The 25,438-nt window shown below is 40.1% G+C and overlaps 1 protein-coding gene and 1 long non-coding RNA gene across 9 annotated transcripts in view; one reads left to right on the top strand and one right to left on the bottom strand.

Moving 5' to 3' along the window:
- LOC143418596 (uncharacterized) overlaps positions 1 to 6,874 on the top strand; it is a 44,357-nt gene extending 37,483 nt beyond the window's left edge. The window contains exon 3 of the long non-coding RNA XR_013098601.1: positions 6,670 to 6,874. This is a non-coding gene — a long non-coding RNA (uncharacterized LOC143418596). The remainder of the gene's footprint in view (positions 1 to 6,669) is intronic.
- tafa1b (TAFA chemokine like family member 1b) overlaps positions 1 to 25,438 on the bottom strand; it is a 129,507-nt gene that overhangs the window by 23,133 nt on the left and 80,936 nt on the right. For all 8 annotated transcript variants that reach the window (XM_076883812.1, XM_076883811.1, XM_076883814.1 and 5 more), the window contains one exon: positions 51 to 191. In XM_076883812.1, the coding sequence (XP_076739927.1) occupies positions 51 to 191 (141 nt within the window). The remainder of the gene's footprint in view (positions 1 to 50; positions 192 to 25,438) is intronic.

A 25,438-nucleotide genomic window follows, 5' to 3' on the forward strand; every position in this document is an offset into this window, starting at 1 on the left:
TCTCAGAGGAGCATTTATAGATAAGTTTAAAACACGTTAGATGTTCTCACCATCCACACAGGAGGGTTTGTTGCGTGTCGTTCCGGCCACTTTCCCCGGTAAACAGGAGCACTTGACTGTCTGAGAGCGCTCCTCGATACGATTCTTGTTACAGCATCGGTGGGCAGCAATCACCTCGCACGTACCACCCTCTGGAGAGAGATTGAAAAGACACCCTGTCAGTAAATGTGAGATGTTAATAAGAAACGTTTAACAGTAAACTATCTGAAGCAACCATGTAATAAGTGTCCTTAACTCACTGCAGTTTGAACTTGAAATCACAAACGAGCAACAACAACGCAGATAAAAGATGGACATCCTGTATAGGGAGCTGCAATACAATCACTGGGTACTTCTACCATAAGTATATGAAGCAAATTAGCCCTCAAGGCATCTCAATAACGCCATCTAATTGCCTCTTACTTGGTGCTGACTGTTCTCACTTCATACCAATCAGCACATGATTGACTCTGATGCCAATACAATAATAGGCAATAGTACACTAAAGCAATAACTCCAAAGTATAGGTGACATCAGTCGTGACAACTGCTGAACAATAGGTCCCAGCCTGACAAAGGGGTATGTCTGTGGAAAGCGAAGGTGATAAGCACATATAGCAATAGTAGGCCAAAATAACAATAGGGAGGGTGAGGGGGTGATGGAGCTGAGGGACATCCTAAAATGAGTGAGACAGACAGAAAGAGAAAGCTAGAGGACAAGGTGTGTCTAGATACCAGGGACTTGGCATACCGGTGAGTAATGAGAGAGCCACTGGAAGTGCCCCCTTCACACAATTATAAAGCGTGGGGCTAATGCAGCCAGCAGAGCTGCAGGAGAGAGGCCCTCTATCACTGCTCTCCCTTTTCCTTACGCCCCAGGAAAAACTCTTTATCTTCTTTTGACAGGCACCACAACAGACACCAGCGTCCAGCAATTAAACTGGAGCTCATCCCAGGACAAGGGGAGAGGAGAGGAGAGTTTAACTTATTCTCTCCAATATCCAGAATAGAACAGATAGAGTGCAGAAAGAGAGGGAGACAACCAAATGCCACGTTTAATCTTGTCTGTGCATTATTTTTGTGGCGATATGGCTTTTTAAAGAGGACATCCTGCTGTGCTCAGACGATGCACTTGCTTCTGCTGGCATGACAATCAACGGTGTGTGCGTGTCTCTGGCCGGGCTGGTTGTGCAAATGTTTGAAATGGCTCGGGTCATGAATTACAGAACTGAGTTCCCAGCAGCCTAGACAAGTTTGGCAACAGTTTTCTTCTCCCATTCCCATCAATGTCTGCCTCGGCCAGACCAAAGGCCGATGAGATCTGGATTAAAAGGCAAACATTTGCAATCCTGCTGGACCGCGCTGTCGTGCAGAATTAATGTCACTCTCTCCGTGCTTGTTGTCTTGATATTTCTAGGCAGGAGGAAGCAGAACACAGACTATAAAAGTGAGGAGAACAATCCCTCGAGTCTGCTAAAACCCCAATCCTCACAATGTGTTGCCTTGTTGAATATTTTAGCGAGAGTTTCCTGACCTGCGGACTTACTTTTAAGTCAAAGCAGATCGCTAGACAAGAGAGGATTTAATGTTGCATCATAGAATATTGAATTGGCCTGAATCCCCACACCAATAATACGATACATGATCTGCAGGTTAGCGCTACCAGACTTCCAATGGAAAACCTCTGACAAGGTACTACCAAAGTAAACCCTAACATATTTGCATCTGTTATTTGAATGTGATGAGAATGATCTTGATCTGTGTCGCTGGACTTAGTTGTTCAGTGGAAGTAGAGTTAAAATTCATTGTTTCTCCACTTTGTGATTCTGTTAGGTAAGAAAATGGACCACTTATCCCAAATGGTAATACAGTTTAATTTAATCATGGAAGGGTGTAACTCAACCCCCGCCCAAAAAAACCAAACCAATACAAAACAAACAAACAAACAAGGTGAGGTAATGTTAGGATTAACTCTGGGTTTTCAGTATCATGTAGCTGGTTTACTTTGCATCGCCATGGTAACTTGTGCTCTGCTCCAGCACAGATTAGGGATTAACAGGTCCAAAATCCCAACCTAAGGACTAAACAGTTCTTTAGAAAACAACGGCATCATCATTCCCGGAAGATCAATCCTAGCAAGAAGGTCTAAAGGATCTACAGTTTTTGTCTTCCCTGATGAGGATCAGTAATAAATACAGATTATTAGCAGGAACTCTATTCCCTGTGCATGTGTGAAAGGTTTTTTTCATGTTGACTTAATGTATTATCCTAAAACAGAAGTATTTTTACTTTTCGTCCTTAATTTAAATTTGCACGTAGATCCTACCCTTGAATTCTGTTTTTATAGATTATTTAGTCTTTACTTTCTCTCAGGCTGTTCAACATCACTGCAGCTGAAAGAATAAGAACTAAATCTGTAGGCCTATTATGCAGAATGGAATAACAATTTTAATCTGTAAAATTCAATCTGATAACCACCTTTTTGTGTCTGCTTATCCCAACTGCCAAGTGAAGCCAAATGAAAGACATCCTGTTGATGTTGAACTTTGCTTTTGTACAAGTTACAGTTCAGCTTAGGAAGTCAGCAGCAGCAGAGATTAAGTCGCATAATGAGATCATGAAGGCAGCTTTTATACAAATGGAATGTATATATAGTTATAGAGTATTTAAAAGTAGAATGGGAGGGAGAGCCTTCAGTTTTCAGGCCCCTCTTCTGTGGAACCAGCTTCCCGTTTGGATTCGGGAGACAGACACTATCTCTACTTTTAAGATTAGGCTTAAAACTTTCCTTTTTGCTAAAGCATATAGTTAGGGCTGGACCAGGTGACCCTGAATGTCCTGAAAAGCACCTTGAGGCGACTGTTGTTGTGATTTGGCGCTATACAAATAAAATTGAATTGAATTGAATATGGTTACTATTTAGCTGACTAAACAGACAGAGTGCCAATGAACCAGCAATTCTGGTCATAGATTTAAAAAAAACAGCTGGACGTGAACTGTTGCAGAGTGCCAATCTAAATGTTGTAAGCTGTCTTTGTAGACTTTAAACTGTCATACCCATGCAAGTCAGCTATAAACATACATACTTGGTTTTGAATGACCAATGAGGAAGTGCTGTATGATCATATTTTTACATTTTGTCTTTGGGATTGTTTAGAAAAGTCCAGCCCTGGACAGATGTTGGAAAGAATCATCTTGACAGCTGTTTCACCATGAGGGGAGGATGCATTAGAAACTTTTGCCCAATTAATTAGTTGATGAATTTTGAAGATATGTTAACTCAGATAAAAATCTGAGCATTATCAATTGCTTGTAATAGAAATCCATAGTGTAGTATATAACAGGCTTTTGGCTCCCACAGTTGTTTTGCACCTTCAGTAAAATAAATTAAAAAGTAATTGTTGTCTGGAAGGACAGTGCATTACTTTGATTTTTTCTTAATGCGGTACATAAAATATAGTATGACTGACAAAATTACCAGCAATACAGCGAAGGCATTTGATTGACAAAGCAAAGCAAAACAAAAAGGAAAGCAGACAAAAACAAAATGAAAACAACTGATGTTGGTGGAATATGGCTGTGTGTTTTAGACCTGTGAAAGAACATAAGACATTTAGTGTTTTATCTTTACCATATTCATTTCTAAGAGAACAGACTGAACAAACATCCCTAACATGCACACAAGCATGTTTTGGTGCGATTCCCAGCAGCATGATCGCGATGAAGCATCTGGTATGTGGAGGAAAGAGCAGCTTCATTACTCTTCTGGGCCAGTCACTAGTGCCACTTAGACAACAAATGGCCATTTGGACAAGCCATATTGCCATTCAGGTAACTAAGAGCTCAGAGTGAGGTTAACGACCATCTATTATCGTCACATAAATTTGGTGGTTTGTGTCTCAATGCATATATTGTGTGGTATTTCATAACAGATTTATTCTGCTCACGTGCACAGTAGTAATCAGTGTGTGTTCTGGTGCAATGTGGGATCAGAACAGCTTAAGACTGTGGTTGTGATGGATGCCGTGCTTGGAGCCTGTCAGGCAACTAAAGGGGTTAAAACAAACTGCAAAGATGGAGTGGGTGACGGTGCACTCTAGCCTTTGGTGAAGGAAGGTGAAGGGTATCGATGGGACCATTGACCGGTCATTTTTCTCTCGGCAGCCTACAGTGACAGCAGTCATTAAATGAGTGGATGAGGTGATTATGCTTAAGGAAATCAATGCTTCATTGTTTTCAGCTTAGCCCAATGGCCAATTAGGAGGTGTTAATGAAGGAAGGCTGTAAAAAGTAGAGATATATATGAGAAGTAGGAATGAGAGTGCAAGATAGGAAGGCATAGATCATATCAGATATTTCCTCTGGTTATCAAAGTTTATGTTTGTGGAAACCACTCTGAACTTAACTATAAAATAACTTTTTACAGATATACAGTATGAATGCACCAAGTTAGTACATCAGATATTCTTTTCAGCGAGAAGCTATAGTTTAGAGATTGACTCCTACTGTGTATTCTGTGTTATAAGTCATGAGCAGCCTTAATGCTTCTAAAATAACTAATGTCTTTAAGACTATATTGGAGTATGGTGTTTAGTGTTAATCAAGCCTAAACCTTTTCATTAGTCTGGTTTAACCTGAGTTTCTAATGCTTGTGTAATGTTACAGTGCCAGAAATAATCCACAAGTAAAAACCGGTCAAAACTGACTCCCTGTTTACTTTCTGCAGAAATGGACTGTGGGTTGCATCATCTGTCAAGCAGCATAAAATTACTCCTGTCACAGATGAAGACCTCAAGCTTACTGCTGGAGGAAATAATTTTTACTATCTCATATCGTCTGTTATGAGATATTGTAATTATTTCCCTGATGGACGAATTAATAATTGGGGATTATAAGTTGTACTTTATTAGTTATATTTCATGTTCAATTTCAGAAGAGAAAAGACTTTAAGGATGGGTACTCTCTTCTAAAAACAGATGGTTTAGAGGGCGCATGGCTGTCTGATATAAGCCAAAAAAGACATATAAATCAATCACATTTTGTTATCTTAGGCTGAATGGTAATAAATTATTTAATGGTATAAATCTAGGTATTTTTCTACCAAGTAGAGTTTTTTTGTCCATTTTGGTGGGAACTCAAAGCCATATGTGAGATGCAACAATCTTTAAGACAGGGAAACATTAAAAAAGGAAAAACAAACTTTCCTCTAGGTTTGTGGACCATTCAGGTGCCGAGTTTGCAGCAGTGAAACGGTGTCTTCCCAAAGTCAGGATATCGATGCAAATCAGCCAAATCATATTTTTGTCTTTTCAGTGCTCCCTATTCTGTTCTTTATTCATATTCTTACTCTCTTCTTTCAAACTAAATACATGTCATTTTTAATTCAGGGCACAAAATATACTAAATGTTGTTTTCCACAGCAGCAACTGTAACATTAGCTAGTTGGGTCCATACAGGCAGCTTTCGTTTGGGGGTGTTTGTAACAGTCTGTTATGTGGCATGTACAACACAGGGTTACAAGCAGCTGAAAATGTCCACATGTCTAAGCTTTTTGAACAGGTGGTGTCGAAAATTGCACTCATCAGGTTTTTACATGAAAGGTTAATGCACTTATAAAGCCAAGTCTAGTTGTGGAGGGCGCAGAGGTGTGGACCCAAAGGCAGGACGCTGGAGGCAGGATCAAATTGACTCATAGCTCACGCTAAAAACTGTCACAGTAAAACAGAAAATGAACAAATAATAACTGACACAAGTAGACATGAAAGATGAAAATAAATATTCACAATGAAAGAATGTGCAATGGAAAGGCAAAGTGAAACGCAGAGGGAACTAAATATTAATTTTGAACGGGATAAAACAAAAACAGAAACTAAAACTCAAATATGACAAGAAACAGAGACAATAGGAACAAGAATTCATTATCATTCAATTAGCAAGTCTTCTTTTCCATCCACCCTGTGTGTGCCTGACAGAGGTGGAAAAGATTACACTAAAAAAATGGCACCTAACACAGACAACATTTACCTTACTATAATGATCGCAGCGTATGGATGTGTATATATCTGGTGGGCCAGTATGAATGAAACTGAGCAAACATCATCACACATACAGCCATTATTAACATCTATGTTTTTAAAAAGTATTTAAATATGACAGAAACATAGCTTAACAGATGGCAATTCATTCTTTCATTCATTCAATGTGTTCATTCATGGCCTATGTCAGGGTCACGGGGGGGGCTGGAGCCTATCCCAGCTACCAAAGGGCAAGAGGCCGGATCCACCCTGGAGGGGTTTGTCATGGTCCCCGCACCTCGCCAGCTGACATCAGTCAGACGCCTTGTTTGTTTATTCTCCCTCTCTCGCCTCTGCTATCTCTTTCTCTCTCGCTCTCTCCCGCTCTCTCTTTCTCCTGCCGGGGCGGAGCTCAGTGTGGGCTCCCGCCCCTGGCCCACGCACCTGGGGATGATCAGCACACCTGCCGCTGATTATGAATTAGAGGGCTACTTAAGATGGCGGACCTGCTCTACTCGCTGCTGGATAGTTGAGCCATCAGCGTCAGGCAATCTGCAAAGTTTAAGTCGTGAGGACGCCTGAACCTGGAGACTAACTGTTTATCTGTATGTGTGTAGATTCCCCCCTGGACCCGTTCCCTGTGCACTGTGACTGAGCGTGAGCCAGAGTGGTGGTGGAGAGCAGAGGAGCTGTTTGCGTTTAAGGAAGCCGTGTGGAAATCTTCCCTCCCTGAACTTCTGCCCCTTTCACTCCCGGACCCTGGAACCCTGGCCCCCTTTCCCCAAACACCCTTTGTATATATATATTTCACTGTGAAGAGCACTGTAAATAAATTCACTCTTGTTTGAAGGAGCTTGTGGTCTGCGCCTGAGTCTGCTTCGCTAGCCTTGACAGGGTTGGCACTCTGACACAGGGCTAACACACAAAGACAGACAACCATGCACACTCACAGCTACAGGCAATCTGGAATCACCAATTAACCTAACCCCACTAATTACATGGCTTTGGACTGTGTGACTGTTTATTTAAAATATAAATGAATTACTATGAACGCGACAGTTTGAGGTTAAATGAGGAGTGAATTTAGATCGACAGCCAGGATGTGAATCTGGTAGGGTACAATGTGTATTACAGCTGGGACCTTAGATTACTGACCACAGAGATCAATAGATCTAGAGTCCTATGCCTCTTAAATGTCTCTTTTATAATTACAGGCATGTGTTTTTTGGAGATTATCACTGGAAACACCAACATTAAAGTATGACATGTAAACATGAAACCCCAGATTTACAGATCACAGCAGGGTTGTGTTTTGTTTTTTGTTTTTTTCTCTAAATGAACAGATTTCTATGTAGCTTACAAGCTAGACAATAAATATATATCTGTATATCTCACTATTATATATATATATATATATATATATATATATATATATATATATATATATATATATATATATATATATATATATATATTGTTGAGTGTTTATAAGCAACAAAAGCACTGAAGGCTGTCAACAAAATTTAACACACTGTACTTTATGGCATTGTTGACGTAATCGGTGAAAAACATTTGAAGTGCTTTCATTTATGGATGGTATGTGTTTCTGCTGTTCTTTACAAATAACATGGTTTTGTTGCACACTATCTGACCTTTAAAAGTGTGAACAATTTTAAAGTAATTAAACTATTTTCATTTTATTAACCATGTTTTTTGGCAGTGTGGACCTCTATCGCGTTTCCCTGTGCCAGGTCAGACGTCGAGTGAGATGCGAGACACGAGTTGCATGTAAACAAGGGCTTTAAGAAAGAAATGTAGTGCAGTATCAAACTATGTGACCATAAATGTATTGAAAATATATTGATATAGTTTAAAAACATCTGTCCAATACCAAGGCTTAAAAAGGAGCCGAAATTTTGGCTGCTTTAAACCCATAGAGTAGATAGATGGATCACTGTCTTGCTGTGCATATTCTCAAGGTCACAGCAGCATGACAGCTTATTTTGCAACACCTAAAGGCTTCAAGTTCACAGGAAGTGACAGCTGCTTTCTATATTCAGAGTGACAAAGAAAGCTGGCAACTGACAGCCTTTTGATCACACTGAATTAGAAATTTTTTGACAGAAAAATTAAGGTACTTGTAACAATGTCAGCACCAGATGGAAAAAAAACCCTCTTTACACTACACCTTTGCTCAGCTGCAGTTCGACAACTGTAATCTATGCAGCGGCAAAGAGCAGTAATCACTGGCTCACCATCAGCAAAGCATTTCTGTCACCTCCTCTTTCTCAAGCTCTCTTGATCTCTCTCTTGCACTGCTTTTCTTGCTGCTACAGTTATTAAGTAATAACATATGGCCCAGTGAAGGGACACAGCAGTCCCTTAAGCTTCTCAAGGACTCATCATAACAACTTAATCAGCGCACACTTGCTGCTTCAGCTTGCGTGCCAGAGCCCCTATTTTGTTTTGTCAGGCAGGTGTTGCATCAACCACAATTTTATTGCAGTTCTTTCATTTTCCTTAGCTTGTTGTTGTTGTTGCTCACTGGTGCTTCTGGGTAACTGACAGCTATCCACAGTCTAAGAACTTTTAATTGTCAATTTACATCTCAGGTGGCAAAAGGAATTATGGTTCCCTTTGTCAGTAAATAAATGTAGATGCATGTAGAGCTAAAATGTAAATTTGAGACCCAGTTTGCATTTATGAAGCAGAGTGAGAGCAGCATTTTAAATTAGCGCTGAAAATGATGCACATTTGGAGGACAAATTGAGACTCTTGCAGTCGCCTTATTTTTTTCCTCACAAGTGAACAAAGTTACCTTGTACTGTGAGCCAGAGAAGTCAATTCAAACCCTCACAAAGTTTTATCAAGCAGCAGATTGTTTGACAAGTTAGTGTCTGTCAACTTTTCTTTCAGTCAAATCATGCATAATGGAAAATGACCTCCTTTTAAAAAACAAAAAAACAAAAGCTTCTGATGCGCCGTTTTCAATCAGATGCATTTCATTAGATTTAAAAGTTCAAAGTATGCTTTGTCATGATTAGTTTTATGTTCTTTGGGAAATAAAAAAAAAAGTGAGTATATTAATGACTTGTTTGAAGAAACAATGGCATCAAAGTGGCTGTGGGCCAGCTGTCCCTCTGATTATATGTTTAATGACGCTCATCAGAATTTCTTTTCGTTGCTTAAACATCAAGTTTAGTGGACTTAGGGTAACGTTTAAACACACCTTATGGAACATGTAAGTGATATGATAGGTGGTCTTTCATGGCCTTCACAATCACAGCTGGTTCCTCACCAGTATGTTGATGTTTGTGCTGATAGGAGCACTGGGAATGGTTTATACTGTAGCTGCACAGCCTTACATCCAAGGGGAGAGCAGCTACATTTAAATTAGAAATGTCTTTTACTTTTTATAATCCCAGTCATGGAACCATTTGAATGCACCTCATACTTCCATGCCTGAGCCCTAGTTACTTTCTTAGAAAACCAATAAGACTTTTACCAATGAATAATAAAAGTTGCCTCAAGAAGACAGGCTTCGAGATGTTGGAGCAGTTGAAGTATTTCCAGCTTTGGAACCTTTTATGAAGAAAAATTATAAGAAATTAATCTGAGGCATTGTTGACCATTGTTTTTCCAGTCTAAAACCATTTTGACCTACGTGTCACTGATGCATCAGGAGCTGGAGTGCATTCACCATTTATCAAGTGCCCATCAGCCCCTATTGCAGTGATCCGTATAGTTTGTCTGACCTCAGCCAGTCTGAAGGCTTTTGGCTGGTTTTCACTGACCCGTCTGTGGCCTGGATTTCACTTTCCTCCTGAGGCAGCATAACCCACAGTAATGGGAGAAGACAAACAAGTGGGCATTGCAGCTATAGTCTCGCCTGGAGCTACCACAAACGTGAGGGACAGAGGGGTAGCAAACAAGGGGGTGGGGTGCTCTAGAGCTCAAGCTGACTGACAGAACCACTGACCCAGTTATACTGGAGTCACATGAATGAATGCTGTTTTTTCCCCTCTGCTGGTATGGCTTACTCCTAAGTCTAGCTATGCCCTCACAGAATACTGAATACCACTCCACCACAGGTTGAATTTACAGAAACTGTATATGGATGGAGTTTGATAAATGAGTAGAAACCTAAGGAAAAAATAGAAATAAACATATCTAATGCACTCTGCTTTAACAGACAGACATTCTTCATGCATGAGTGCACCGAAATAGGCTCCAGTTTACTGAATAGGAAAAGTATATTGCAGTAATTGCACCATTGGTGGTAATAGTCTTGACATCTTTAACAGGTAATTCCATTAGTACAAATACGAGATGCAAGGTGCATGCTGGCCACGGCACAGGTCGATTCTTAATCACTTGTATGGGTTTCCTCTCGTGGGCCTGTATGACTCCAATGCTCACATCTTTATGGTTATTAAAGTTAACGATTGCTGCGTGCCTCATTTACCAAGGCTCTATCAATACCAGTTCAGCACCATGAAATTACCCCACTCCGGAGGGAGCAGCATGACAAACCGGATTAAGAAGGGCTCTGTAATACCCTGGCATATATAACTCTCCGTGTCATGGACCGCCGCAAGAAGACCCACTGCCAAGCTCAACCCCAGCGAAGGGGGAGGGGGGTGGGTACTACAGGGATGGATGACAACCGTTATAGCCTAAATGTCAATTCAAGATTTTATTACCCACATAGTTGTTGAGAAATGCAATGAAAACTAATAGCTGGTAGTTAAAAAAAGAAAAGGCAAAAAAAAAATAAACTAAAATCTCAGAAGGAAACACATTAAAAGTTGTGAAAAGTTACCTCACAGATTGATGAAAAAGGGGGGAAAGTGATTATGGTAAATATATGCAGAATGTAGCCTACTTCTGGTCATTCAGGTGTATGCATATCTCTTACATGGTACTCATATTTTGCAAGGGCAGAGATGGTTGGCATTTCTTCACTTATACCTTGCTTATCTTATTTCCATGACAGGAGGGTGAAGCCAGAAATAGTACAGAGCTGTGCCAGAAACGCTATTGCACAAAATTTACTGTGTTTACATGCCTGTGAAAAAATGCATTGGATCAAGTCAGCAAACCTTGCTTTATCACATTGTGTTTCTCAGTTTATTCCTCTCGTCAGTTGTGTCCCTTGCATGTGTCTAACCCTATGTCATTACAAGTCAACACGACTGCTGAGTCTAGGCCCGCAGGTGTAGCTGTACCTCTCTGTCTTTTACTGCACCCAGCAGTACAGTTAGCGGTGCCTGACCTCCATTCAGTGTCCATATGACACAGGTCACTGCACACTCTAAATGAGAGTCGGATGGTGAAATGAGCAACTAAATTGTCCATTCAAAATCACAAAACTGCCTTTTTGAACAGCACCATTGAGTAGCCTTCAAAAAGCGGCATTACCCAGACAAAACAATTGGATGCCATGATCCCTGCAGAATGGCCTGAAAGCAGACCATAAGTTTCAGTTCACCTCTTCCAAAAAAGGAAAAAGAAAACTGCTGAAAGTAAAGTTGCAAAACTCGATGGGATTGTTTTATAGAACACAGGGTGCGCCAAGAGGTCTATTTTGAGTCCTGCGTGATACACAATGAGCAGTGGAGGAGTTGTGATGCAAGGAAGCCGGTAGCTGGCCGAACCAGCAATCAACGCCATTTCTGCATGAGGACCTTGAATGTCATCCTGGGTTCAGTTATGGTCTGCTTGAATTACACATAATGCATTATCTAATCTGCATAATGCATCAGCAGGCACTTAACATCAAATTATGGATGCATGCAAAAATTCCCAGAGTAGTGTATGCAGAAAAATGGCACTTTGCTGTGCAAATAATCTGCCCACTTTTCATGAAGCTGAGCAATATGGGCTTTGTATGATTTTGCACAAGTCCACCTTCTTACCGGCATGCTTGCACCATCAACTCCATGTATTTCATTCATTTGAATCTATGAACAACTGCTAGCTGCTCTTTCACATGTTCTACAAGCCAGGCTTGTGTTTGCTACTGAGCTCCAGCACCATTGCCTGACAAGTAATTTAGCCCATTATACCCATTATTAAATAAATATTGCCTTTTTTTAATGATACATTGGTAAGGTGATAATTGTACAGCAGAACACTGATCATTTTTACACAGACCAATTTCCATGTGACAATCAGCCTTAGAGCAAAAGAGGAAAAAAAATCAATGTGCTAACTTCTCTTCTGAATGACAATGCAGAGTAACGATGTCAGAATTGGCATTTAGCTGCTGACCTTGATCATGGTGGCAGCAAGGACAAGAGAGTGTGTGGACTATGAAAAACACAGGAGCATGAAGCTGTCACTAAGAGCTACAATTCACCATTGGGTTTTTCTTTCTTTCTTTTTCTTTTTTCTAAGTTACTACGGTAACAGCGTTTTTTTTCCATACCTGCTTGTAGATGACAGACCATAAACTCACACTAATTTTACTGCTGACAGTTTTCTGAATAAATAACTGTAGGTGTTACTTTTTATTTTACTTTTTCATACTGAGGTGAAAATTTGATAAATTAAAAACGAAATATCTGATATTTATATCATCAGATCATATTTTTGGTTATATTGTATTGGTATGGTCAGGATTACAGAGCAATTGTGTTTACGCCAATATTTTATTATCATTGTTTTTTTTCCTCATTGTTTTATCAGTTTTTAACATTTTGACTTGTCTGTCAACAACAGATATCTGGCCATCCTATTAAGTTTGTGTGTCCAACAAAGAGTAATTATGTAAATGTCTTGTAGCAAAAACACTGCCTGTCTGATAATGTGGAAAACATTTCCCAGCTTTTCTCCCTGCATTCGAGCATGGCTATTTAGTAAAAGCAAAAGTCAGCTTTTACCTTGTGAAAAGTTACATCATGTTACATCATGTGACATGTTATCATCGTTATTAGTATTATTATTTTTCAGCAGAACACATATTTCCAGTAGACGGAGTATCATAAAGAAAATGCTTTCTCCTTACATTCACCACTGTAGTGATTACAGTAATTGTAGCCACTGTGGGGAAATTGTACAATGAAAGGAGTCCCCACTGTTAATACTCATCATCCTTTATGATTTTCCTTTCTACTGTAGATGCTAATTATCCTTCTTACAAAAGCTTAGCGCAAAAGTCAGAGACAGGTTTTCAGTCCTATCACTGGAGCAAAATAGAGACTACTGAAAGTACAGCACGGTACACACTGTACAACAGATTAACTGTGGGCCAAACAGAAATCGGACAATGATGATCTATTTTTCTGTAACAGAGCACTGAAATGGGTTTTCAACCCATTTCTCTACCTGTGGGGAAAAAAAATTCAAAGCTATGACGAATGACGATAAGTGAGCTGAGAGATTTGGGGGGGGGGGGGGGGGGGGCGCGAGGGCGAGGTTACGAATTGGCAGAGAAGGGCAGCGCGGTTGTTTGCAGGCTCTGAAATCGGCACAATATGAGAAGTGGAACACAATTTGGTGTCAGATTACTCACAGCGATATCCATCAAAACACACAATTCAGTCACTCAGCATCGTTACTGTTTGCTTGATAAGCTTTTAAGCGGGAGATAACATCTTGATGTGGTAACGCAAGTGGGAGAGCTGCTTCGGTATCATCCATTTCTATTGTTGACGCCACAACGCAGAAAATAAGTCATGTAGCAGAGCAATAAGTGAGATGATTTGTTGCCCAAAAATGATGGGCTGAGGCTTACTCTGCTTCCCTGCAGAAACTTTCCCAACTATTGACATCTTTTTGAATCAATGCTTTGCTACTTTTGAGTATTTTCATATGAATACTGTGTTTTATGCATGTGCAGAGATAATCTTGCAATTAAAGGTTTTTAGTTTCTCGTGGAAACTGACTGAATTGGCTTGCTGAATGAAGCCGGTGTAATGCAAACTCTCTAACTTTTGCGCTTCCCTATTGGAGTGAGAGTGGGTACTTCATCTCCCAAAGCAGTCCTCTACAAGAATCATGCATGGATTGAAACATGCTTTGATTCACTGACAGAAAATATTCCCTGTCTACGAGATTAAATATCAGCTGTAATGAATGACACAGCCTCTTGTAGCCATTAATTATAGAGATTAGAATCATGACTTGTTTTGAACTCATGGCTACATTCGATTCTCAAGGTCATTCTCACTGACTAGGAGTCTTTGTGCAAAGAAACAGACAGACTAGATAAAAGCTTAGAAAACAGTTTTTCATGCTTTTTGTATTCTTGTTGCATAATATGTTGGTACTGTGGCAAAAGACCAAACGGTTTTGGAATGATTGCATGAACATTAACACAGTGTTCACATACTGGGTGTGTGTATTTGAGCTTTTTACAGCACTGTAACTGTGAAAACCTTATGTAGTGATAAAATGAAAATCTGAATCTCCTCATCAGTCTTGCTTCTACATACCTGTAAATTTGATCTGTGCCACCGGGGTGGACTGTGAAATCATGTGGCTGCACATCAAATTGAGACTGAACTTAGTGTGCATACTAATGGCAGTGCATGCACTGAGCTCTGTGATGGAGTGAGAGAGGGAAGGAGAGGGAGAGAGCAAAAGCAGCTGCCAGAGAAAATCTCTCTTCAAAGAAAAAAATAAATATATTGGAAAAACGAAATCACGTTGACATTTAGTCAATATTTCATCCACGGGATAAAAAAAAGGTTAAATACAATTTTCAGGTACATAAAGGTTCACCTTAACTACTTCTCCAAACTGGAATCTGCCTTTCACCGGACAACTTATTTGACGAGGTATTGCTGATATGGTGCCAAAAGCAGCAGTGTGCATCCTCTTTATCCATCATGTCTGCTGCATCATTTCCCTGGTCATTGCCTGTGTACTGGTGGTGCTTCAAGTTGTGACTGTGGGATCAGAGCAAGCAGATAAGTGATTGTCTCCCGGCACACAGACACTGCCTTGACATGCAATAAAGAAAGGAGCCTCTGCACTGCACTTCAGTAGATCCTCTCCCTATTTCTCTCTGTTCTGTCTTTCTCCATCCATCTATCCACCCATCTGTCCATCCATCCAGCCGCTGCTCTCCAAGGTAGGTCAAAAGAAAGATCCTGCTTGGCAGCTCATTCCTCACTCTGATGAAGCTGCTTGTTAGAGACTCATCAGCTCCTCTTCGGGTCTCTCAAAGACACACATAACCCCCCCCCCCACACACACACACACACACGCCTGCACAAAATGCAGCACCATTTTTCACTCTAATACTTTTCTTTGAATGTCTCCATTCCACTTTTTTCACAGCCCGTATTCCCTTCTTGTGTCTCTCGTCTCTCATTAAGAACGTCTCCAACAGCAGAGTGTATAAGCGTATGCAGCGACACTGCATCTGAACTGCAATGCTTTTGAAAACAGCATGCACTGGTTATCACTTCTCAAGGTCAGAGACTAGAAGTCAGTGAGGTTTAGTGACCACTCTATTTAAAGGGACTCTTGAGATTTAAAAAAAAAACATGAAAATGGGACTAGATGAAGAACATTCTCATAGAGGAAATGCGCCTGCGTTCTGCTGCTGTTGACTTTCAGAATGGCACTGTTGGGACAATTATTGCAGGTGTATTGATCATTAAAAAAAAAACACACCATCTTAAATGGCAACTAATGGAATTGTGGTTGTCTTCTGGTTGACACTGTTGCAAAGAAGTGTGTCTTTGATTAATATCATCACGAGGTAATTTGTATATTAATTTTCACATTATTGCTCTGCTCTGTCAACACCTATGCACTCTAAATGGAAGAAAATGCAATAACAATATTTGCCAGCTGTTTCTAGCACACAAATCAAATTAGAGTGCAGCTCTCAAGGCTCAGCAACAGATGGTTGATCACAATAAGCGGGAGGTAAATCCTCAATAGTTACTGTACTGTTCTATGACACTCCTCTGTTTATCTCCATGGACACTCTGAAAGAGCTCTATTATTTACCCATTTTCTCCACTGATGGCATTTTGCGACAGTGAAATGCTGTATTATTTGGGTTTTTTAAAGGCAGATTTATTCGGCTGCTTAGCTGCACAAGACGGCAGCTTGTTTAAATTTGTTTAAAACGTCTCCTATCTGTCTTTGTCAGAACTGCTGCAGCTGCGGCAGATGCCAACACTTTTCAGAACTGAAATGTCTTAGGACCCACCTGCTTTCTTCGGAATTTAATTAATCGCCGTCAAATTTGGCATGTGGCATCCTGAGACTAGTGCAGCCTTTTGTTGACGTCACAAATGGAGCTTGGCGCGCCCTCTCTGCCCTAAACACCTCTGTTAGCATCGGCTGGAGGGCTCAGATAAAAGGGGAGAACATAGCCGCAGCGTGTGGTCTAAGTCTTGTTTCTAATCCCCAGAATGAATGTACAGTACCTACTCTAAGCATCTCTTACAGAGACTATATGAGGTCAAGGAAGACACAGAAATGTTAATCACTTAATCTCTTTAAAGGAATTCAGTAGCTATTTTTTTTTTTGCTAGCTGCTAGCTAGCATCTGTATTCCAGTTAGGGAGCACTTTTCTCTAAATGCTAAAATCAGTGACAATGTTAACACACATAATGTTTCCTTTACCTTAATTTAATGGCCTATTCATGTAGCACTAGAACAATACTTCTGTGCATGGTGTCAGACAAATATATGCAATAAACTTAAATGGTGAAAGTGAGCATTTGTTTGGCCAGTAGGCCAACACACAACAAGTATTGGTCGGGTATGAAAGATTAAGGGGAACGTACACTTCTGTATCAAATTCCATGGCAGGTTATATTAAAGAAAAAATGTGAGGTATTTCATTACAAATACAGAAATATCAATAGTGTGGTGCAATCAGATAAAAAAAAAAATCAGGAGACCAAAAAGTAATTGCACCTCATCCTCTGGTGAGCTTGTATGTCTCTGCAAGATTTTATGGCAACCCACCCAAATAAAATATTTCACTGACCAACTAATATCTAAATAACCACAGACAAACAAAATCTACAGTTATTTAGGACCACATTTTAGGGACCCCTCTTTACTACATGAGGGTGTAACCATTGGCAGAGGTGGTGAAAGTATAGACATTATTCTGTAGAACCAGGCTCAGGGAGATGCAACCATCCGGCTGTTTGGTACTTTTATGCACAGGTAACTGGACCTTCTGCCATATATACAAATATATTATTAGTACATGAGACTACAAATGTTATTTGAATCTAAATTCTAATTCTAATGAATGTACTCAGCTTGAATCTGTTTTTTAGGGAATAAAAATAAATGTAAAAACTTATTTTTTTGTTGCCTACATGGTAGAGGATGACTTTGCATCCACACATAAAATGAGAACAGCTAGTGGTTAAAGTGAGATTTGTCAAGTGAGGGAACACTATGATCTGTTGTAATGGTTCAACGTGGGAAAAATACTAACACCTCACAACAATTTCTGTTGTTGGCTCCAGTAGATTTTCTCACTGGACAAGCTGTGATCAGCTGACCTGCTGCTCTTTGTGGATTTACACAACATAATTCAAAAAGACATAAGCAGATGTTTCCCAGCTATCTTGGCTGAGTTCCATTTCCAACAGTATACTGTGTATTGTCTTTCTAGTAGACAGTATAAAGTTGGTATAACGATTGAATTCAGTCAATGAATGTAAGCGTCATCAGCTGAAATGTAAATTAATCTCTGCAACACTTGATGTAACCCAACACTGACGATAAGCACAACAGCCACCATGCACCAGTCCAATACAGTGTGTTGGATTCACCACATTAATTCAAGCTAACCTGTTTTAACCTGTACTAAACTACCCAGTCTTTTCATGCAACATTCGAATAACACAAAGTTATTATAGCTTTATTTATTTTTCAGGAAGTCTCACAAAATTCAAATATAAAATGTATATACAAATACAATATACAATTTAAATGCTGACATTACATGTAATCTTCAAATCTGCAGTTTATGAAGCATCACTGAGCAGCGCCTTACCTTGAGATATAACATCTCTTCTTCCTCTCCTGTCCTGTCTTTTCCTACATCTTTCTCCATCTCTGAATGAGGTGAACTCTCATTCTTTTCTCTTCCAGGAAATACAGCAGCTGGACCTTTAGCTAGCAACACAGTACTACTACAAACTGCACAAAAACAGTTTGTGTGTTTGCTGATGTTTGTTGAGTTGATAGAAATGTTGTAGAAACTCCCTTTATGCCCAATTCCTCTTCTGTAGCGCTAGCTAGATGCTGAACTTACACACACCTGCTCTTGTTCACACACACACACACAACCCCCTGATAATAAATCATTTAAATGATACTGTTGTAAGGAGTAGAAAGTACAGATATTTGTGTAAAAATGTAACAAGTTAAAGGAAAAAGCTGTTAGAAAAATAAATACTCCAGTAAAGTTAATAAAACTCATTGTGAAGTACAATTTCACTAACTCATCTACACAAGGCATTTTATAGAGGTTAAACCTCCTAGAGCAGCGGTGGCAGTCTGACTTGAAACAGCAACTTTAATGTCCACATTTTGACTTTATTCTCAAGAAAGTAGCTCAACTTTTTTTCCCCCAAAATTAGATTTTTTAAAAATGTGGTCATATAAATCCTTTTTTTATTTGAGGTGCTCAGCTGAGATGATTTCCTGCATTTTGTACTCTACCGTACATTGAATATGAATTATGAGGTTGCCAGTGGGCAAGCTCAGCATACTGGTTTTTCTCCTTATATAATACAACATAATAAACCTCCTTTTCCCCAACATTTTTCATGAAGTCTACGTCTGTCACTCGCTGTGTCACAACTGTAACTAAAACATTTCAGGGGTTTTTTTTTGTTTTGTTTATTTAGAGGACAGATAAAAGTAAAATCAAACCTTTGCCACTGTGTTATTTACTTCTCTTTCAAAAGACAAAGAGGGACATGATTATGGGTCACTCCTGCTGGAGCACTAAAACATTTCAATCACAGAACTATTGATGCACAATCTGGCTGCAAAGAAGACTGTAAAACAATTTCTTAAAAATAACTATCTTAGATAAAAACCCAGAAACGGAATAAAGATACTAACCCCATGTTTGCCTACTGGTGGTGGTCAGAGGGCCCGGTGGCGCCAGTGTCCAGCAGCCTCGCCTCTGTCAGTGCGCCCCAGGGCAGCTGGGGCTACAATGTAGCTTGCCATCACCAGTGTGTGAAAGACTGAATGTAGTGTAAAGCACTTTGGGGTCCTTAGGGACTGAGTAAAGCGCTATACAAATGCAGGCCATTTACCATAACTTAAACACAGTTACTCCTAACTTTTACTTTTTACAATGGGGCCGTTTAAGTACTGCATTCCAAAAATAGCCGGGACACTTTTGCAAAATGTAAATAAAAACAGAATGCAACAGTGTGAAAATCTCATAAACCCATATTTTATTAACAATACGTTATAATCTATTATAACAACAGTCATGGGTACGTCTTACACAGACCATAGAGTAGCTGCTGAACTTTTGGGACAGCAATTTTGTCCCATTCTTGTCTGATTCTAACGAGTTATCAGTCCCGAATCCCAAAAGGTAGATTCTGTTCATCTGGACGTAGCGTTTTCAGTGGGAGAAGCGTTTTGTCACTCATCCAAATGACTTCTTCAGTATCAGCTGACTGCAGGTTTCCCCAATCTTATAAACAGTACCTTTGCACAATGACTGAAACTAGCACCACTGAAAGAACAATGGGCTGGGAGGTCAGTTCCTTGATCATTAATATGCAACATGGATCAATAACCATTGATCAATGGTCTTTGAACAATGGTCGTGGCCATCAGTACCATTTGTTGTGGAAGTTTTCCATTTAAATAAAGCCTGCAGACGAGCGGTGAGCGGTAGCTAACATTCTTTAATCCAAACACACAAAGAGCAGACAACCAAGCTTGTGGAGAGCCTGCATGACCGCGGGGCAGACGGTCAGCAGAGTTTCACTGAGCCTAGCATGGCTCTCAGTTAAATACCTTCTCCAGGAACAAAAGGCAGTACACAGCTGTTTCACACCTTAAGGTTCACACTCCCTTGCTACCTCCCAGAGTCCTGAAAGAGGTTCTTCCTGTGGAGTGGTCTGCTTCCCCCAACTTCCTACTAGACCCCCACCATTTGTCTTACTGTATGAGTGTCAGACATGTTAAAATCCAGTGGCACCAAGGCGTTATACAATAAAATAATGTGATTAATACATAAGTAAAAGAAATTCCTATACACATTCATAGAGAGTTGGGGAATGGCTGCAATCACAGCCATTGTAAGATGTTGAAAGATGTACCATTAGGCTTCCTCCTCGATTTGTTTTTAGTACAGTGCTATCAGAGGGCCTAGAGATCACAGGCAATGCCCTGTGTCCCTTACGCACATAGATCATATGAGATCATATGTTTCCTGAAATAATAAAATGCATCAATTTTAAAGTTTGACATACTTTCTGTTTTCCACTGTGAATAAAATATGGCTTTATGAGATTTGAAAACCATTGCTTTCCATTTTTATTGACATTTTACGGAGCATCCCAGCTTTTTTGTAATTAGGTCTGTACACAAATCTTCTTCATGAAGGCACATAAACAAATCTTGACCCACACACTACACTAAACTAAATGCAGGAGTCAAGCAAAACGTAATCTTGCCAGAAGCAGCAGACCAGCAGACGCACTTGTGGTCCTGGGCACTTTACTTTTAGGATCTATTGTCACATTAAAACACACAGGCTATCATGTTGGAAGGCATATGGGTGAACTAATTAGGAACGCTGCGTTCTTCGCCACAAAGTACTGGCTCCCAGCTCTGGGCCACTGACCATACTTGCCAGTTAATGAGCTAAGCTTGCAATGCAGAAGCCCCCGCATGCTTTTACAGGGGACACCCAGCCGAAATCTCCATAAAATGTGTTCGCCCAACACACAGAGCGAGAGCGACACGCAGCAAGGTACGCAACGCTGCCCCCACAGCAAAAGCACTGTTCACTCAGTGTTAATGAATCAATCAATTTCTCCCAGATAAATCACAGTGAACGCCTCGCAATGGCCAACTGTCACCATGATGAATTCCTTCATTTCATGTAATAAGCTAGCTGGGAAGTGATTTATCCCTGTTGCACAGGCGGCTATATACAGCAGTGGACAGAGGCGAGAGATACAAAATGAAGTGTAATATGTCATTGAAATATTTCTCATGCAGTGAGTGAATAAGGTTGTGCTTTAGGAAAAACACTTAAGTCAAAACTTCAGTCGATATCATAAGATTTCACTCGGTCTCTGATTGAGGCAGCAGGTTGGGAGAATGGCTGGTCTTTTGCTGCTCTAAGGGTTCCCTGTGGGCCAAGGCACATTTCCTGACTTCATACAGCTTGCTGACATTTGGCTTATATCATGCGCTAAGCTTTTCAAGGCTCCTCTTCTCTTTCTCCTTATATTTCAGAATGAGAGAAAGATAAGTGGGTGTAAGAACTACATTCTAATGCTATTGATTTTCCTTGCCCTGCCTTTGTTCTGGGCCAAGATTAAGAGCTGTTGTGATTTTCCTTTTTTTTTTGAAAAAATGCAGCCCTCCTCTCCGGTTAAGTAGGAGACTCTGCATGTTAATCAATTTAAACCACTCCTGAGCTCAAAGCATCACGCATCACAATCTCTGCCCAGTTTCTGTAAAAGCATTGAAGCGAGTGTCATGGTTTTGTGATAATCCCAGTTAAGTGATGCTAATACTAACAAAGAGTATCTGCCATTTCACCTGCAGAGAAATGCGCAAACTCTATATCAACAGCAGGGCAAGTAGCGCATATCAGTATGTACTGTTTTCATATTGTTGCCACTTCTCATGTTTGTCTACATATTGTTTGTTTTGTTTTTTGTTTTTTGCCACACCCATCATAGGCTTTGTTTTCCTATAGAATAAATCAATGTGCAAAAAAACCAAAACGAAATACAGTCAAGTAGATTTAAATGAGCATTATTAAACTAATGCAAAATGATATATGAGCAGAAAAAATGGCAACATCTGTAATTGTTAATCATATTTATGTTAACATTTCTAAAAGAATGTCCAAACTCCATTAATGATTCTATTTGCTAGAACAGGAAAAGGCTTGTGGCATTTCCCTCTTGGTTCCACATTTTTAAAATATCCTCCCACTTTAATTTAGCACTCATTAGGGATCTATAAAAGTGAAAGTAATATTGTAATAGCATTTCACAGTTTTCTGCAGAGTGAGACTAGATGGAAGACATGTGGTCAGCAAATGGAATTATTACTTGTGAGCACTTCAAAAGATATTCCAGTGCTACCCTGATTAATCTGTTTCAGTTTTATTTGTGGACTCGATGTTTCTACTTGTCTACACATTAGTGTGTGAATGGGTGGATGACTGGATGTGTAAAGCGCTTTGGGGTCCTTAGGGACTAGTAAAGTGCTAAACAAATACAAATACAGGCCATTGCTTGATGAAAGCTTGTCAAAAACATCCACATTTTCCCAAAAATGTGAGAATTATAAACAAACTATTTTTTCACAGCAGTGACAGAGTAGCAACTTTCTTTCCTCTTCACCAAATACTGAAAGTTACAAATTAAGCCCCTCTGAATTAGCCCCCGAATAGCCATGAAGCTCTTATCCATGTCATTACCATCACCTTTATGGTGCTAAGTGATAATTAATTGAAAATAAATGAGAAATTCTTAAGACTTATTGGCTGCAGAAATCGAAAGGTGATGCAGAAGGCTTTGTTTTGACGACTCAGGCAAGGTGATAATTAAGAAACTGTCACTGTTTGTTAACTAATTCATTGTATGCGTGTGGAGGCGAGTGCCCATAGCGCCAGAGCATGTATGCGAACGGATCCAGGTCCCCTAATCTCTTAAATATGCGTCTGAGGTCTCGTTTAGGTTCAAAGGTCACCGTTTAATTATACTGCGGCAAATACTTAATTTTCAATTATGACAGCGCCAGGGAGCTCACCTTGAAAAAAGGTTGACGCAGAGGCAGGCAGACGGAGCCCCTTCTAACCTTTTCAGAAATGGCTTTATATTTATTTATTTATTTTTTTGGAAACACTGGAGATTGTCAGCCTGGTTGATGTATGGGGCTGTGGCATAATGAAGGCCTTGTGTTGGTGACCCTTTGTAGTTCTTGCTGTGAAGAAATCTGTCTTTTTCTTGGGTAATTAGTGAACAGACCCTTGACCACAAACAGATATGTTTGCTTCCAGGCAAAAATCCTTATAAGGGAACATTTATAGCTATTTAGGAAAGATTAAATCAGGTTTTATTACCAGATAAGTGAATGGTGAACAAAAGAAAGCTGAATACAGGGCAAGAAAAGAGCAGAGCTGCGCAGCTTCTGTCTGAGTCATTGAAACCACAGTTTGCAGTACGGTGGGTCAGCTGTGGTAAAGCTGTTTCCCAATTAAAATGTCCCCGTGTCTGAATTGAAGTCAGAAACTGGATTGGAACCAAAGCATGGTTAAATGGCAGGTTTGACAATACCCTTTCAATCTCAGCTCAGTTCACAGGTGCTGAGCAACATTAGCAGAATCACTAATGCCTGAAAGTGGTGGGTTTTTTTCTTAAGGGTTGAGAAGTTTAAGAAAAATTGTCTCCAGCAGAAATGAAGACTGTATTATGCAAATTTGCCCATTTTATATTTCCCCAAATCTTCTCGGAGTGGCAGCCAATAGACAGCACTCAGCAGGACACTTTCCTTCGAGCGGCTGGCATCGCCGAGCCCGAGCAGTGGGACAGTCAGGCACAATGAGTGATGAAATGGTTCCCAAACCAAGCTCAGTGCCTCGCTCACTTTCCCTTTTTCCTTCCCCTCTCTGTTTCTCTCTCATTCTCTCTTTCTCTTGAATACTCCACTTCAAGTGAAAGGTTCCCTTGTTCTCAGCATGGAAGAGCGGATGCAGGTTGAAAGACATTTTTTTTCCCCCCTTCATCTCGGTGAGAAAATGAGCCTGTTCCTGGCATCAGTAGGCATTCGGCTTTCACAGCTTTCTTCTATGAGAGCAGGTACAGTATGTGAGTGCCAGTTCTCAACATTTCCATTTAGCCAGACATAGAAATGCCCCCTCCCTCACTTTTTTCTAACCTCCAAACAGTCACCTACTCTACTTAACTTTTACACAGAATGAAAGGTGAGTATAAAAAGGTGACGGTTGAAATAAGGAAACTTTTTACTGCCGAATACAGTTTCTCTGTTCTGTTTGTCCAACTCAGCTGCTGCTCATTTATCACAAAAAGCTACCTGCTAAATAGGAGAGAGAACCCACAGAGTCACAGAGAGGAGAAGGAGTAGGAGGAGGAGGAGGAGGAAGGTAGGATGGATGGAAAGAAAGAAAGAGGGAAGGCAGCAACCAAGCCTATTTTAATTCTATCTCACTTTTGTCACAACTAAACCGGCCCTCCTCCTCCTCTCCATCTCTCATCAATAACACCTACACTTAAACACCTACACTCATTCAAAGGTGACATGCGTCTGCATCACAAATGCATCCTGCACAGAGACAGGAAATAGCCACGGTCAGAGATGCTGAGTAAGGTTTTGCATAGGCAGAGTCTGAAAATAACAGACAGCACAGTGTGGGTGTACGGTACATGCTTTGTTATTACACTGAAGGATTTCAAGGCTGTTACCCTAGGTTTGTTCAGTCTTTTCACGTTTTAATGGTGTTTTCTCATGTCAAGAAGTAAACAAAACTTATTATTCAGGGGGAAAAAGAAGACAGACACACAAGCAAAATCTAGATGCTTTGCAGCAAGCGGGAAATAAAAAAAAAACTCAGCTTTTGAGGGTATACACAATGGAAAAAATAGCTGAAAAGCTGGACCTCGACAACAGAGCTAAGCACAGAGTGAAATGTTTAGACTTGGATTCAGCAGGTGGGCAGAAACATGACTTCAAATGGATCTGCTGGATATAGAATAAGCAGCCAACTCTGAACTGCTAACATGCTATCAATATCAACTCAAAAATGTGTTGTTCCTGTATTTTACTTTTGTTTAGTTTTAGTTGTTAGTATTTTTTTTTTAAATCACACACTGCATGTTCTTAACCAGTGGAAGGTAATATTTGGTTTGTGGTAGCTGTGGGTAGTGAAGGGATCACACCACCGGCCCGTGTGAACAGTAGGGAAATACAACACAAACATCTTCGGCGTAGAGTATGTAAGTATTCCAGACAGTTTAAAAAAAATCTCAGGCCATCTCTTTCACATTTGAACAAATTTTGAATACATTTTTATTGGAAGAAGAGCTCAGCTAAATACACCAGCTGGCACTTTACCGGGTAATTTCAAGCATGTATAATATTGTTTTGCTTCACTTTGTTCAGAATTGTGTTTTTAAGCCAAACAATTTGGAGCATGCGAA

This window comes from Maylandia zebra, linkage group LG5 (assembly GCF_041146795.1).
Source record: "Maylandia zebra isolate NMK-2024a linkage group LG5, Mzebra_GT3a, whole genome shotgun sequence".
NCBI lineage: Eukaryota > Metazoa > Chordata > Actinopteri > Cichliformes > Cichlidae > Maylandia > Maylandia zebra.